This window comes from Dicentrarchus labrax, unplaced genomic scaffold (genome assembly GCF_905237075.1).
Source record: "Dicentrarchus labrax unplaced genomic scaffold, dlabrax2021, whole genome shotgun sequence".
Classification (NCBI taxonomy): Eukaryota; Metazoa; Chordata; class Actinopteri; family Moronidae; genus Dicentrarchus; species Dicentrarchus labrax.
In genome coordinates this window covers 8,230,790-8,248,640 of record NW_026136709.1, presented here as the reverse complement: position 1 = coordinate 8,248,640, position 17,851 = coordinate 8,230,790, and the positions used below count along the sequence as shown (strand labels likewise).

At 41.3% G+C, this 17,851-nt stretch overlaps 1 protein-coding gene across 2 annotated transcripts in view; it reads left to right on the top strand.

Annotated features, from left to right (window-relative positions):
- The window catches only part of LOC127369575 (matrix metalloproteinase-16), a 70,783-nt gene that overhangs the window by 8,119 nt on the left and 44,813 nt on the right, over positions 1 to 17,851 (top strand). The window contains exons 2-5 of one of the 2 annotated variants that reach the window (XM_051411069.1): positions 9,399 to 9,547; positions 10,908 to 10,922; positions 11,287 to 11,409; positions 17,488 to 17,792. In XM_051411069.1, coding sequence (XP_051267029.1) covers positions 9,399 to 9,547; positions 10,908 to 10,922; positions 11,287 to 11,409; positions 17,488 to 17,792 — 592 coding nt within the window. The remainder of the gene's footprint in view (positions 1 to 9,398; positions 9,548 to 10,907; positions 10,923 to 11,286; positions 11,410 to 17,487; positions 17,793 to 17,851) is intronic. The other variant, XM_051411070.1, reaches the window with a different exon arrangement.

The window sequence follows — 17,851 nt, the reverse complement described above, 5'->3', positions numbered from 1 at the left end:
TTTGTGAAATTGTACCGAGTGGCATATGGCTCATAATTGGGCCGCCATACCCTCCTAAATTAATGCGAAACATTATCCTGGAGTTTAGGTTACCATTCTCAGTTTTGACAGATGGATCTTGTGAATTATGAAAGAATTTATATGGAAACAAGATCCAGAATAGCCTGCACTTATTGGTTGTCTGATTATATCATATAAGTAAAGTTTGAAGATAATTATACATAAACCTTGGTACTTACTTTGTATTTGACAGATTCAGAGACAGAAGAGGCTGAAACAGCTGTAACTGTAAGCCCGATGCATACTGTATGTGCATATACAGTCCATGTATATAAACTCTTATAAACATGCAGGAACAGTATGTGCACTCAAGGTTGAGTAATACTGGTAAATATACAAGGTACAGTATATCTCCTGTGTCACATTTTGCCTATAAACCTTCCCTGAGTAGCTTATAAACACACTCTGCTCTCTGAGCAGCTCATTGACACTCCGTGACAAACCTGCTCCAATCACAAGCATAAATAAATAGATTTTGTACAGCAGTCTGAGCCTAATTACCTCCAATACTGCGGTGTGTTTCACAGGATCCGGGGTGAGTGTCGAGAAGTGTTGGAAAACGTGGGTAATAATGTGTGATTCGAGGTACCGTCACAGAAATGGAGAGATTTCACTGAAGCAAGACAAATGCAGAGATGGCAGTTGCCAAAGTTTCTCACAAGACCCAGTTTATGGTTGCTTAAAGATTGTGACGCTGACATATAAAAGCCATAGTCATTTTCTTGCAACTTAAATCACACTTTTTTCGTACTGCATATGGCTTCTCATTAAAATTTCAGCCACTTTTAAAGTCACTTTAAGTTCCACCTTCACCTTCTGACTAAAGCTAAACTTCCAGGTCCACAACTCACCATAAACAATTAATGCACATGTGATCTGCAGCACAAGCCGTCCCTGTAATCCGAGGGGGCCGCGCTCCTATCAGCTGATCGGTCAGAAACATCAACATCAGCAGCCACCGCACGCTGCCAGCGCGTTGCCATGCCGACCGGGCTTCCTGAGGCACAACTCATCTATAATAGAGTGATTCCATCGCCTTACAGGTTGGCCTTTTGATGGCACCCATCGGCTAATTGGCCCGCCTTCTGCTCGTCAGGTAGCGGGCCAAGCCAGCTGGTTGAGAGGTGGTCCGGGGACATGAATGCTTTGGGTTCACCTCAGTTCAGTGCATGTGTGGGGCATCTGGATGAGGACAAGGCCTCTGACTGACTCAAATACTCCGCCCTCTCTTTCACTGGGTAACTCACACGGTGCTGTCCTGATGTGCACCGTTGACTTCGCGAAGTCTGATTCTGGTTTTTAGTCTCTCTGTTAGAAACTGTTCCGTGCCTGGCAGGTCTTATGTAGCTATGCTTGTATAAATGCACTTTACACACAAAGTAGATATGAGGGCCAAGATTTTAGACCACAAGCTGTTTTTATTTTCATAGTGTGACAAAGCTGAAAATGAAATGCACCCTATGTGAAGAGGTGTGTGGAGAAGTGAGGTGAGCTCTTCTTGCATCAGAAGCATGAGAGAAATCTACTTCAAAGTGGAGTGAAATCAAGTGTGGAGAACCCCAAAAATAGGCACTGTAGCATTTCAGACATTTTAGCCTTCATCAGGGCAGGCATGGTGGACTCCTTATCTTTGCACTTCAAGAGCGGCTTGATTTCTGGAGAAGTTTAACCTCATTATAGCGCTCCACTCTTTCCGGAAGACTCACTATTTTTCTAACAGCATATTTATTAGATTACGAGAGACTTATTTTTGTTTCATGACATGTTCACAACTGGCTGGCTTGATTCAGTTGCATCATGACGTGGGTTAGAGTTTGGGTGAATGCATGAGTGGAAATATTACTGGTTCGTTAAAACATTTTCATCTGATATCAAGACAGCTACTTTTTCCTCATTATGTCGCACTGTAGGTTATGTCATCTTTACTGTTTCCTTCTAGCGTCTCTTTTTCGTCCTCTATAACCGGTTAAATCCAGCTGCATTCTTGGAATAGTAAAACATTTTGGGAATATATGTCTTGCTGAGAGTTAGATGAGAAGATACATAGCCCTCTGATCTCTGTCTGTTAAATATTAACACCAGGAGACACCTAGCTTAGCTTAGCGATGCTTAGCACAGTGACTAGAAACAAGTAGCAAGCACATACCCTGTTTTTACACAGGTTTTTACAGTTATGACGTGTGCAGATTTGGACGTGTTTTTTTGACTTTTGGTCATAGACAGGTGAGCTGTTTCCAGTCTTTATGCTAAGCTAAGCTAACCGTCTGTTTGCTATAGCTACATATTTACCATAAAGACGTGAGAGAGGTATCAATCTTCTCGTCTAACTTTTGGCAAGCACGTGTTTAAGCATGTTTCCCGAATGTCCAAGAATTCCTTTAATGCTCCTGTCCAGTTGTTGCTTTCTTAGCTTAGATGCTAGAAAAGAAATCCCATTGCATGACAAAGTTCCCAATGAGCCAAAGTGTAATGTCTTTGCTTTGGTTTAAGTGTGTCAACTCTTAATGGGCAAGAGTAAAAATGCAGAAATATGTAATTTTCTGCTTTGATCCAGATAGCTGAGCTACAGATGTGAACATGCTCTTAATCTCCTCATAAACAATTCATGAAGCTTTTCTCCTCCGTTATGATCTGATGTCAAAATAATGACTCTACCCTGTAACGTTTTTAGATCCTCTGATATTTTATCTCTTGCTCTATTTGCAGTGAGCTCTGTCAGCCCAGAGAACCACTTGTAATGCAGCTCTTGATGAATTATAGTTACCACTCTGTGTCATTATTATTACAACAACAAGGAGTCCAAATTGCAGCTCTATTGAACAGCACCATCTTCGCTCACAAGCTGTCTCGTTATCCATTTGCAGAGAGGGGCCGGGGAGGAATTTCTGTCTTATTGAATAAGGAGGCTGTCGAGCTGGAGCCTCCTGCTCTCAAGACTCCTTACATTGGCAGAACATCGGGAAACATAGCTCACGGAGAGAAAGATTGAATCAATGGAGAGACTGAGAAAGGAAGAGAAGACGATAGCAGAGAGGGAGGATAAAGAAAGAAAACAGAAAGCAATAAGGACAGATAGGAGAGTGAAAGGTAAAGAAAAGAGCTTGGTACTGATTCAGCAAAACATATTTTTAGGATCTACTCTTCTCTCTGTCGGATTATAAGATTGGTCACTATCCTGGAGGTAGTGAAACAGTGGGAGACACGCCTTCAGTCAGTTGTGTGCTCTGTAGGCAGTTGTAAATATCTAATATATATATATATATATATATATATATATATATATATATATATATATATATATATATATATATATAAGAAATGATGGACTACTATACTAATAATATAAACTGTAATCTATAAACTTCTACTGAGGGTTCATGAGGGTGTGTATTTGGATTCTGGAAGCGCCACTGTGGCAACGTTTTGAGTTTTTTTTCTATGTGACTGATACAAAGACACAAGTCTGTAAGAAAAAGTTTTGGACTTTGTCTCGAAGTAGGGCTGTGACGGTATGGATTTTTTTCTCACCACGGAAGAAAAAACATCCCTGCGGTTCGGCGGTTTACCGCCAATGGTCGAGAGAGTGAGAGAAAGTGAGCTGCGGGAACGTGAAAAGCTTAGCATTAAGTTGTTGATCTGGCAGGTAATGTGCAGTGTAGGTTACAGTTTGTCAGATCATTAATGCTCGAGCTTCTCAAGACCAAAGAACTGGAAAATTGAGGGGGGTTAGCCCCGAATGAAAACCAGCCTGGAAGCGGAGCAGGAAAGGCAGCAATAACGTTGTGCAGGTTAATGTTGGCTCCAGAGCGATCGTATGACTTTCAACAGCTTTGTAATCTAGACTTGAACTGCAGTGTCTTCTTGGAGATTTTGTAAAAAATAAAACCATAATGATAACACTGAATGTCTTCTGTTTATTTATCCATTTTTCCGTGTTGAAAAGTTATTGTTACTCTTATGGATTGTTAGCCATTCACTGTCAATCCCATGATGCCCTGTCGACATATCTGACGCGGGCTGTGTTCCTGACTTGACCAATCGGAGGCAGACAGGGTAGGGCGGGTCTTCAGCAAAGGCCTGTGGGGAAGAAGTAATGCAAGATCTGAAACGCATTGCGCAATGGAACAACGGTGGCGGTAATAAGCTTAATGCTGTGGTAGGCAGCACATAACGGCGCTGTTGTAGTCTTAACCTGACCCATGACTAGGGACTAAAATGAGGTTAAAAATGTCCCTCAACTTTATTGAAGTGCAATATTTAAATGTTGGAATACTCCTTTAAGCATATAATTATGTACAATCAAGAAGCCCCAGTGTGTATGAAATATATCCGAATTCTACATCCATCTCTGCATCAGCAGCCCCATTTTGTTCAATCTGCAAAATGTTGCTAAAGAAGACACACAGAATGATGTGCTCGCTGTCAGCGTGCAAAATTTGCTCTTTTCTGCTAGATTCATTTATTGTGCTGTCTGAACCGGTGTGACAGCTTACACCCTCCACATCCTGCCTGTGTCTCCCCATCTCTTCTAGGACACTGAACACCTCCTGCATGCAGACCCACACCCTCACACACCATCCAATATCCTGTCAGCGTCTGAGTGACAGACATATCTAACAGCAGTGTCGTCTTTCTCTTACTCTGTCCCCTCTTTTCTAATACATCTCTGTATCTGATAATGGCTGCATTGTCTGGGAGCCCAAACACATCACACCGCCTCACTTAATACTTACTGCCAACACCTCTTGAAAAAACTCAAGTCTTGTTTTCTTCACAGCTTCTCATTTACATAATAGTCCTGTTTTTCATTCTGCAAATACATTTCATACACTTCTTACATTCTGAGCAGGGTTTCAAAACATCTAACCAGTTGAATCTGTACACACGTTCCCGTCATAAGTCATTAATGCAGTTTCTATATGTTGCTGTTTTCAAAACCCATCTGATGTTCTGAAGCTCGTGTTTCCCTGCCGACACAAACAGGTTGTACAGTATTGTAAGGCTGCAGGGGAAAAACAGCCTCATAGCAATTGGGTTTTTCTTTGGCTAAATGTGCAGTGCCACGTGTAAACTGTAGACTTTTTTTTTCCATGTTTCACCCCAAAAGCAGCAGGTTATTCGCCGGGCCAGTGGTTGTAAGACAGAGCCGAGTGCGGTCGCCTGCAGTGTCGGAGAGAAGATGTGAGGGACAGACAGAGATGATTACAGGACAAGAAGAGGGAAAGTAGACATTAGGAGACAGAGGAACGGCGGCAGAGAGTGACACGGCAGAGGAAAGGAGAGAGCTAGGGAGAGACCTTACAGCGTGCGTGATGCTTGTGATACCCGCTGGTTAATGAGATTTGAGTGAATTAAGCTTTATGATGGCGCTGTAAAGATGATTGTTCAGCATGCCTGTAATTGCGCGTGAATATATAAAATGTAAATGCTGCTGGAGGTATAATCAAATTTACCATTGTAGAACTGAAAGAGCTTTAAAGTCCTGAAAGCTTTCGACTCTGATTTGGAAAGTTAAAAATAAAATTTGAACGTCTGTAATAACTGCTCTGTACTTGTAATGTTTGCCGTGTTGCCTTTCAGCTTTGCATGCTGGTATTTATGGCACTATTTTAACTCTCGGGGGGGTGGGGGAAGCAGCTCAAAAACATCTCAAACCAGACTTGGCAGTTTCTAACACAGGGTCAATCAATCCTTTGTGCCTTTCTAACCTAAATCATAGTTTATGCTTTCAAATCCTTACTTTCACTTTTAGAAAATTGTGAATTTTACCTCATGCATTGCAATTTACTTCACCATGACAGATTAAAACTAAGCATATGGGTGTGTTTTGGAGAGATTTGCTTGTCTGCGTTGGTGTATGTGTGTGTGCGGCATGTGTGGTTGTAGTATTTCTGTCGTGTTTTTTTTCATGGCTGAGCTCTCTGTCAGTGTCATCAGTGGCTTTAGTGCGTTTGTCGGCGCTCAAGTGAGTGTTTGCAAGTGTTTCGTGAGTGTGTGTCCGTGTCTTTGTCCGAGCCCGTGCGTATGTGTGTGCATGCCTGTGTCAGATTACGGAGCTGTAGTTTCAGTAGCTGAGCAGCTGAATGGAAACCTCACCCATGCACCTCTCTCCCCAGAGGTCTATCCAGAGTGTAAAAACCTGACACACATCATAACATTTTCACTATTATCTCTGAGTGAAATAGACAAGAGCACCCAGCAGAGGAAGATGGAAAATAAAGGACATAAAGGCATGTAAAGGTGGAAGAAAGAATGACATGTGAGGAAGCTCTGTGAGAATCATGACACGTGCATAACATTTTGACATCTGCCACACTGATGAGAGTTGGGCATGATAAGTCTTTGTGGCAGAGTGTGGTTCTGTGCATGTGCCTACCTATAGTCCTCAGGAGACAGGAAGCAGGTAGGCAGAGCAGCAGGGATTTGTCAGTGTGCCAATCACAGCACAGATAGGACAAAGAGGAAGTCTGGCTGAGATACTGTAGGTTCCTCTTTGTTTATCCCTTTTAGCAGAGGCCTCAAAGACCTAAAATATTTATTTATTAGTGCATTTTGTTATATTTGTTGTGATATAGGATTCAATATTGGATTTAGTTATTGTAGAATTGAGATATCAATCATTTCTTGAGAAATTTCCCAGAAAAACTAATGTAATTTGGTACTAAGTATAGGGAATGTGGAGACAAACCTCAGGCACATGGATGTAGTTAATTGGGTTGAGTTTCCTTGAGAGTCGCTCCTATTAAACCCAATTAAATACTGTATGCACTGTATTCAGAATTAATTTCCTACTTGAAACCTCTCTATATATTTTTAATTGTACGCTTGTCTATAGACAAATTCTACATTTTTTCATGTGCAGCTGACCTGCTACAAGTTCACCGACTGGTTGCACTTAATTGGAATTAATGCGTGTCATCCCTTCTCTCTGCCCCCCTTTCCTGTCTATCTTCAGCTGTCTCGATCATAAAGGCAATAAAAAGCCCAAAATACTTTAAATATATATATATATATATATATATATATTCTCTGTCCCATATTGTTAAGGAGGTGTTACAGCTCTTAAATTGAGAGTTAGATGAGAAGTTTGACACCACACACCATATAGTTCTAATAAGAATGAAGCTGGAGCCAGAAGCCAGTTAGCATAGCTTAGCATAAAGACTGGAAACAGGAGGAAACTCCCCTGGCTCTGTCAAACAGTAACAAAATCTGTCTACCAGCACTGCACCAACTCAAATTACCAACTTACTATTTAGTTTGTTTAAGATCGGACAAAAAGCCAAAAAACAACAAGTTGTGGTTTTATTACATTACGACTGGGCAAGAAATAATCTGGCACAGAATCCCCCCGTACAACCACAACTTGATGTTTTTACAGTTAACAAGCATCTGTTTTGTGGAATCAGTGGTCAACCATTTGCCATTGCCAAATAAATACACAGTGCTCAGGCGCCTGGGCATCTTTCTGGCGTATGTGTACACTGTCAGAAATGAAATGTTACTCAATAACTTATTGTCCCCAAGCTCAATATAACTGTAGTTCACAACAACCAAAAATCACATCGATTGCCATCTTTTATTGTTTACTGTTTCCCAATGTGTAGCACTTTATGAATATCTATAAAGAACCCATCCAATGTGTTTCTGAAGAGCTCATTGTTGCTGCTTGGAGCCTGACACGAGGCTCAGAAGCTGTAGACTCACATTTGTTCCATTGTTGAATAATGGTTTGCCTTTTTTGCATTCTCCTCACTCACTCTCACACCATGCTCCCTGTTTAGTGAAATTCATTCTCAGTGTGTATGCTATCCTAAGCAGCAGGCCTCCATAATGACTGAGACAGCTCGACAACATTGTGTACGAGAATAGCGCTCAGGTTTCACAGCACAGTGCTGCTGAAAGAAGAATTAAAAAAAAAAAAAAGGTTTGAGGCAAATGCGCAGCCTGACAGTTTTGAGTTCATTGGGTCTTTGAGATTCTAGGCCAGTGTTATTGTGTTGTTTCCCCCCACTTCAACAATACAATTAGTTTTTTATTGGTTGGTTGGCTTTGTGTTGCTAAATACAGCAGTTGGCAAATCTGTTTACCATTTTTATGATGAAGACTGAGAGGATACAGAGAGGCTGGGACTGTCCAAATCCCTAAAGCCTCTACGGTGGGGAAGCCCAGCCGATCCCCCCTCTTCTCCCTGGTCCAAAGATCTGAGCTGTGATTCCCTCTGGCAGGATTTTATAGGGACACTGAAAGCTCTATTACACCAAAGCCTTTCCCTGACAAGCCAAATGAAATGATAACAGATGACTTTCTGCACTATATACTCGTATAGGGAGTTCTCTCTTTCTACTTCTGCCCTTTTCCTTACCAAAATATCTTTTAAAAAAGTGCCTTTAACTCTGCTATTTGCTGATGTCTTTCTTACTTTTGTATCACTGAATCACTCACATTAAGTCATATCTTGATGACATTTATATGATGTTCTAGGTCATGTGGAACAGGGAATATTTTTAATCTTAATTTATTCCCAGAAATTCAGCTGAGCATATCGTCTGCTTAAAGTGCTTCTTTTGCACAAATACAATACTTTAAATTCACAGCCGGCAACACGGGAACTCACACCTTAGCACTGTTAGCCCTGAGCCGCTCTGCTGGACCAGGTGTTGGAGAGGTGCCTTACTCTAGGGCACTTCTGTGGCAGGTATTAAAAGAATAGTTCAGCCTTTTGGGAAATATGCTCATTTGCTTTCTTGCTGTGAGTTAGATACCACTCTTGTGTCTGAAAACTTAATACAAAGTTAACTTGTTAGCTTAGCTTCACATCAAAATTGGAAACGGGGGGGGGGACAGCTAGCCTGGCCCTGTCCAAAAGTAAAAATCTGCCTGCTGGCATCTCCAAAGCTCACTAATTAACAACATTTTGTTTGTTGTATTCATACAAAAACAAAGTGATGGCCAGAGTTATGCTCTGGACTATTTCTTGGCCTTGCACAGTGACATCCCAAGTTCCCAGAGTCATCAGGAGGTTCAAGAGGTTGTTGGAAGGTGGATTGTAACCTTTGGAATTACCTGGGCCAGCTTTTCTCCCTCTCCACTTCCAGTCATTACATGCTAATCATCATCTGGCTTAACAGATAATGTGGGCAGACGTGAGTGGTATCAGTCTTCTTGTTTAACTCTCTGTAAGAAAAATTCTGCATATTTCCCAATATGTCTAACAATTCCTTTAATCATTGGTGTACAATCACCCCTTGTGTTTTTAAAGTGTTTGCATTGACATCAGCCTCTCAGCTGTCTACAATGTCTCACCTTTCCTTCTCTCTGCATGTTTTTGTCCATAGGCATGGCTCCAGAGGTATGGTTACCTCCCTTCTGCAGACCCCAGAATGTCAGTGCTGCGTTCTGCTCGAGTCATGCAGTCCGCTATCGCTGCCATGCAGCGCCGCTATGGCCTCAATGTCACAGGGACTCTGGACAGCAACACTATAGAGTGAGTCACACTTTAAAGATACCACAATATAGGACTTTGAGTTCTGAGCTTTGTTCATGATGAGGTTCCTCTTCCTCTTCCAAAAAGAAACATCTGGGAGTTATAAAAATTTGAACAGAAAGGAAGACGTGGCCAGTTGCACATGTAGCCTATTTTAGGAGTTAAATGCTGGTACAAAGAAGCAGTGATGTTTAATTTAGTAGTGTAAATGTTTATTTCTTGTATGAGCTTGCGTGCTGATAACTAGGATGGATAAATTAACGAATGTTGTGGGCGTGTTACTTTGGAAATTTAGTTTACAGATTTTGAAACAAATGACAGACGGCCAATACAACGCTACTAATTAATAAGCCTGATTACGTATTGAAATATCAAAAACAAAAAATAAAGACAGACATGCTCCTCAGATATTTGTCCTAACAGATTGCTCAGGCATAGATGGATATTTTACTAAAGGAGTGAACATAACTCAGTAAAGTAACAAGGTATGATTAAAAAAAAAGTTAGTAATTAGATTCACAAAGTGGTCCGGACATCTTTTAAAATGGGAGACAAATGCCAGATGGGTCTCTCCTTCATCCCCTGTTTGGCATTCTGAAGGTGAGCAGAGTCATTTTGCGAGACACAATGTTACCCTGACACGGATTAAGTGGGCCGTTTTAATTTGATCAAAGGGGCCGTTTAGAGAGAGTACACCTCCGTTGTCAGATCAAAGGCTGCAAAATGTCAAAGTAGTAATACTCAGTGGTAGAGAAGGAAGAACGGGGACAGCGTTTGGGTCGCTCCTCGTACAGTCAGTCAAACCTGAATGCAGCAGCCACAAGCAGACAAGGATGGCATGCGTTTAGAGGAAGAAGTCACTGTTTTGTAACTACAGTGGCAAGAAGAGTGTTTCTGATGTTGCCTCTTGTGCATACGCATGGATGTAGTAGAGGGAAAACCCACCTGAGGCTTACAAATAAGAAGTATATTCAAATTATACTTTGCAATAAAAATCTAAATTTTAGTTATGTGATATATTAGAAATGAAACCCAATCAGAAATATACAGTATGTGTAGTTACATGTTTGTGTCGCTCAGATTTTACCCAGTTGTAACCCCGGGTCCTTAACCAGACATCCTTTTACCTGCAAATCACTAAAAACAGTGTTCGCTGACATTCGTCCCTGCCAACGCTGAAATACCATCCATGATACAAATAGCAATGAGCTCAAATTGGCCACTGAACTGTAACATGGCCAGTGGTGTGAATGCAGACTAACAGCTGCCCAACCACTGGGCTGAAACAGAATGAAATGTGATAAGCTAACAGTACACCTGTTTTTTTTCTTCTCTCCTCTGCTTCTCTTTGTTGATGTAGCGATAACACGATAAGGTGAGGCGTCTTTTGTGTGTAACATGTGAATAAATATGTCTTATTTAACATTGTGGTAATTATTAGGAATTGCATGTGCTGTGTTTTAGTGTTTAAAAAAAAAACTGTGGTAAAGTGTGGTGCTTTCATGCATTATCATGTATGTGTTGTGTGTCCATCTCCTGCTAATACTTTTGTCATGATAGAAAATGCACAGAGGGCTTTACGTGACCCCTGTTCATAAGTGTAAAGAGCGACATTGGATCAGAATTGTTTTCTAGTCATCATGTCGTCACTGTAGATCAAGCTCCTGATGATACCTATAGCAGAGTGAGCCGTGTACCTTCAGTGTTGATTGGTGGCCTTCTTCTCGTCTTGCCTGTAGGTGGATGAAGAGGCCCAGATGTGGTGTTCCTGACCAGATAGGTGGTGCAGCCAAATTCAGTGTCAGGAAACGGCGGTACGCCCTAACAGGACAGAAGTGGCAACACAAACATATCACATACAGGTAGGTGGTTTTAAATGTATCAAGATTCTGTTGGACAAGTTTATCAATTTAATATGGAGGCGGTGTCGTTACAGCATTTTATAATAATCCAAATTCCCTCCAATCCCCATGACCCCCCCGACATGCACAGAAGATCCAAGCTCCGCACACACTGACTCTCCCCTTCAAGAGGGCTTTTGTCAAGTTGTTAAGACATCCGGTCAACAAGATTAACCCAGTATAGACCTACAGCCACAAAGAAATAACTGACATCTGCACACACACAGAGGCATGTGCGCACCAACTGCCTTTTTTTAATAAAAAATCTTCCCATCATGTGTCAGCCTATTCATAACAGTAGAATATGGGTAAAACTTTTTACTGTATAGGTTCCTGTTTATATGTTTTGTTTTGCTTAAACATTCCCCCATTCCTGTTTGTGAAACTCGGAGCAACTACTGAACACAGTCATCAATATTTTCATACATAGTGGACAAAAACCAAAAGGTTGAATCAAAGTTCAACATTGCTTTAAACCAAACCTCAACCATTATACACAACACAGACCATGTTCCCAGCAGAACATGTAGCACAAATGGGGAGAGACTGTACATATAAGAGCCATGCATGCGCCAGAGACCCCATCACCAGTTTATAATTCACAACAACATTTTCAGCTACATGAGTAATAATGTATAGGACAACATGCTGCGGTTATATAATATTTCTCTGTTGATTTAGTGAGGTCAGTAGCTCAGATTCTGTAATATTTTATACATGCTATATTGTCGCTTGCCCCCAGCTCAGTGTTTCATGAGATAATCCCTAAGAAGTGTGCTTGTTTTTTATTTCTGCTCTGCTCCGAGGATAAATGTACAAGCAGTAATACATGCTGAATATAATCTAGTGGATCAGTAACCTACAGCTGTAAGTAGGACTCTATATATCACTGATGGCAGAACTGTCCACATTCATGCCTGTGCATTTTTCTTTCTAAAAGAAACAACACTAAGATTGGGTTTGGAGTTAGTTTCCTTAGCACTTGGTTCATCTGTGACGGCATGGATTTGAAAAGAAGAAAATGAGCTGGCCTGATGAAGAGTGGAGGAGTAGATCAGCGGAATTGAAGAGGGAGGAAAGTGAGGAGTGGAGGGAGGGTGTTGGAGGAGAAGCAGCTGCACAGAGAAAGAGAAGAGCTGGGAGGGGAGGAGAGGAGAGGAGAGGAGAGGAGGAAACCCCAGTGGAAAGCAGAGGGTGCTCTCTGACAGATTAGGGTTATGTAATAGGATGGGAGCATTTTGAGTGTGTTTGTGTGCTCATGTGTGTGCATATATGTGTGTGTGTTGTACATGGATGTGTGCCTGGCCTCCAGTCAGTAGTCAGATGTGCCTGCAGCTGCTCCTTTCAACTCAAATTGATGCAATGGAGATAGAGAACGTAGCACATGATATGTCATCTAAAAACAACCATAATGTCCTTAAAGGTTGTCGCATTTCCATATTGATGATTATTAGAATTTTGACATATTAATATCAAAATGTTGTCAAAAATACAAGATGGTCCATAGAACAATTCCACTAATAACAGGAAGCCTTTATTTACAAAGTTAATACACAAATAGATGGTAGTCCCACTTCTAACTTTATAATATGATTTGAATACATTTTTTACCTAATGTATACTGGCTATCAAAGTGTAAAAGGCTGTTTTCCTTATGTTTTTTTTTTTTACTTTACAAGGGGACAGTCGAATTTGAACCAGGACACAGGTCAAAACAACACAGTTTTGATGGTAATTCTACCATTTGACTTTGTTTGCTCTTACAGTTGCGACATCAGAAGGGCCACTGGGCCCACAAGTGTTTTTCCTCATGCTGTTTACCCTTTTCATTTTTACAAATTTTTCTTCAAACGATATCCTTAATGTTACTTAACACAGAAACAAAGGACTCCTTTGGATAATGTAACGAACCACTGGTTTGTGGTATAGCCACCAGTTGTCATTATTTCCGCTTCATCTGTTTCTGTGACATTTTGTCCTTTATTATGGCTACATGGCTATAAATAATACAGTACCCATATGCCTCGGCCGCCGTTGGATTGGAGAAGAGGTCAGTCATAGGCATGAATCAGAGCGCTAGCGAACTCGAGCCTTGTTGAGACAGTTGCAGAACAATGCAGAACAAAACTTGGTGCCATAGTTGCAGAATTCACCCATTGTTGAACCAGAATTAAAAGTGAATGCTTGTCAGTTTTCTCAACAGCATCATTTTTAGCTTCCACCAGTTGGTAGTGGCGCACGTAACAGAATTTTAATTTGAATGGATGTTTCTTGCCAAAATGCATCTTGAGAGTTGTGGTTAATGTCTTCTTTGGAGTATTACATTTGTATTATATTGTCAAAATGAATAGGACTTTTACTCCCGGGACCAGGGATGCCCAAAATATCTTCTCCCACTCCCAACTCTATTAGTTTACTGCTTTTCTGATTGTCCCACCACTCTTGCCATGCCTTTTTGTCATGTTGCCAGATCTCAACCATTAACTTAGTGAGTACATTTTTTATTATAAGTTAGATCAAACCTTATTTGGTCAGCCAAACATATAAAAGATAAATACTGCGTTGTTTTAGTTTGCTGTGCTTGCATAAATGTAACGTGTCACATTTTCATAATTGAATTGATACAACTGTAAAACTGCAGTATTGTGAGCTTGAATCCAGGCCTTGACTGTCAGTTTTCCTTCCCCTTCTCTAGTCCTTCAAACTATAAGCTGAACAGTCCAAAAACAATCATTAAAAAAACAACGGTGGCATTTGGAAAGTATAACAAATGCATAGCTGCCCTAGGTGTGTGCTGGTTTCTATGTAGCCACATACAGTACTTGCTGTGGGGAGGCACTAATTAGCTTTGGCATCCCTACTGTTCTCCCTGCATGCAGGTACTATTATAGCACAAGAGTTGCATCCGGAATCATTATCACCTCACAACATGGAGTTTAATATTTAATATGGCCCCAAAGCAGGTGGGGATTCTTTCATTTGTCGTTTTGCAGTTTTCTCCCTGCCTGTGTTTCCCTCTCTATCCGCCTTGCCCTTAGAATAGGACTCACATACAGTGAGATGGGTTGTAGAATCAAATGAAAGAATCTTTTTATTCCTCAAGAGGCCACAGTTGTTGGGAAGGCCTTTCATTGTAACCCCCAACAGAGCAGGAAGGGGACATGTATTCACAGAGAACCCTGGAGGTACTACAAATTGTTTTCTTCATTTTAATCCCGGTGAAAACATTTGTACCATTTTGTAGACTCCCTGGGTCAACTGACATTGATTTAAAAGCGGGATTGTTTCCTTGTGTTTATCACGCTTGTACTTGCGTATCTCTATCTGCTCTACATAAGCACTACAAAATACAAAAGTGCCATTTTGTGTTGCCTCCATAAGTGGCCTAAATCAGGCAGCCTGTTTGCTTACTTAACAGCGAACCAGCACACACCACTTCAATTGATGTTCAAGATTCTTTCTGTAATTCAGGAGTACTGGCAAATCTTGAGACGTGAGCGTTTAGTATTCACACTTATTGTAGGGCAATTGAGGACAAACACAATTTTCAAGCTGCATTACAATTTATATCACTTATCTGATCACAAATAAACAACACACCATCGGAAAAACAAACAGGGTTGTTTTTGCTTTCAGCTTGTGACCTTGTTGATTATGACAGGGTTCATATAGGGATAATATATGCTCACCTGCCATCAATTTAATGTGGTAACATTAACAACTATTTCACCTGCCATAGTCAGTATTTTTTTCATATGAGGTTAGCTAACGGTTAAAGCTGCTGTCATCAGTATTTTTAGATTAACATTGCATCAACCCACTGTGTGTAAAACCTGTTGCTCGTAGCGACAAACAATAACAAAGAGTTAGAACCCAGTTCCTGTTAGCTCCATTGAGCATTTTAGTATGTGCCAGATGGTTTGTTACACAGATCTGGGAAGTTATTGTTGGAAACTGTTTGGTAAAGGGCTGGCAGGTGATTGGATGAACCATCTGTCTATCACTGATGAACTTCAGCCAATCAGATCAGTGAACCATATAATCCAGTCAAACTCTTACTGAAGCCAGTCGGGAGAAGAGAGAAAACATCGTTTCCGTCAAGAAAATCCTTCAGTCCCGTTCTTTGCTCTTCTTTCAGTGAAATAAATACACCAGTTCTGACGTCACTGGTGCTAGCCGCATCTATGCTATCCTCTTTAGCACACACGTTTAACCTAGCAGTTCCTCATTGGATGCTGATTGGTCTGGGGGTTAGACACAAGAACGTAGCTTGTAACCTAGCAAGATGGATTCTCATGTGATCCAGGGATTTTGTGATCTTGTGAGTCCAGCTGCCACACAAGGTTACAGGTGATCATCACCTGTCCAAAAACAGACCAGTTTAATTATTTTATTATTTAATTATTAATTATATATATAAAATATTTTTGCAGATCTACCTGCTGTCAACTATAAAAACTATTTAATCCATCATTTATGCCACCTAAAGCTCTGCCTCCATCAAAGACATTTCTGATGAATTGTTGTAATTGTAAACAAACAGTGTGTGTGTGTGTGTGTGTGTGCGCAGGGCTCAGGTCTGTCAAAGCAGAAAGTCATTAGCTGAAAGTGAAAGTTTTCCCAAAAGTTGTGAGAGCGTAATTAAAGCAAACACATCTTCGCTAAAGTGGTAGTCAGCTGTCAGCGAGTGAGTCTTTACAGAGCCGATAGAGAAACAGAAGCAGTTTGTGGTTTAACCAATTACAACATTTAAAATGTACATTGCAGGTTACTCAGTGGCACTCTATTTATATTTCATAACCAGCCTTTATGCTTCCCTTTTCACTGAGTTGGAGTCAATAATTAATCTGAGTTTACATGCAATATTAATCCACATTTATAAATGTGCCTTGCAGCAGTCCGACGACGATGAGCAATAGTCAAAGACAAAAGACGTTCTGATAATACTTTTTCCTATTATGGAAAAAATTACAACCTGACAGCCAAACAGAGAAGAAGTAAAAAGTAAAGTGAAACAGGGAACAAAGGAAAGGAGATGACAGAGAGTATACCAAGGCGGCAGGGTGGATGGGAGGAGAAAAAAGGGAATTCCTGAAACAACATGAAACACCTGAGCGAGAAGAAACTGGCACAGTGCTGTTCTCCTGTGCCACTTTATTTAAACTGAACACAAGCCAGCCGACTTTCCACCAAACTCAGACACTGCACTACAAGCATAAGACATAGAGTATAGTGTGTTTACAAGCGTCTAATTTGGATGATGTAAACGACACCTATCTGTCTATCCCAAGAGAGAAGCCAACTTTTAATAGAGCGTGACACTGAGATATTTTCAGAGCGAATAAAGTGGAGAGAGGTTTTTCTGATTGCTCAAACCAGACTGGGGCTCTCAGCAGGTAGTGGGCTGTTGATAATCCTTAATTAGAAAATAAATTCCAGAGGCAGGAAATCGTCCCGTCCTTTCCACACCTGCAGCAACTCAAAGCCGGCAGGGGAGGACTCAGCTGTTCTCTCTCACAAATCGCTCCATTTAGCTCTCTGTCGGCGAACGCGGTGAGCGTGAAAGAGCAGCATGCAGGGAAAACAGTGATAGTGACGGATTCTTTTGCATTTTTCTTCTTTAGCACAGTGTGATCATGTAGATTGACGTGCAGTAGCATTCTCCGTTTACAGGCCTCGTGTTGTTGTACTTTACCGACTGTATTGTTTTCTATCCCACCATATCTCGTGCTTCAGAGGAGTTGGGGGGCTATTTGCTTTGCCTGATTAGATTCTAATCTTTAATTTTTCGTCTGCGTGGACAGCAGAATAAGCTACTCTTAGGTGTGTTTGTTTTACCAATCGCTTGGAGAACCCAAGAGTCTTATCGACCAATTTACAATAGATTTGCTCATCCTGACAGTTGAAGGAGAAATCCTGATTTGAGGCTCACTGGGGCATGATGATAAGAGAAAATGATCTGCTGGTGTGGAATGTTTACGAAGGCTTCTCGTGTTTTCACAGTCTAACTTTTCCGTCCTGTGTCTCACGCCTCTGCAGCATAAAGAACGTGACACCCAAAGTGGGTGCGGAGGAGACCCACGACGCCATCCGGCGAGCCTTTGACGTTTGGCAAAACGTGACGCCGCTGCGCTTTGAGGCTGTGCCCTACAGCGAGCTGGAGAGGACCAAGAAAGACGTGGACATCACCATCATCTTTGCTTCAGGTTTCCATGGCGATAGCTCGCCCTTTGACGGCGAGGGTGGCTTCCTGGCCCACGCCTACTTTCCAGGGCCGGGCATTGGAGGCGACACACACTTTGACTCAGATGAGCCGTGGACGCTGGGCAACCCCAACCATGACGGTAAGCATTGATTGGTATCCTTGGTAAACTTTATGATGGCTTCATATAGGAACATAGAA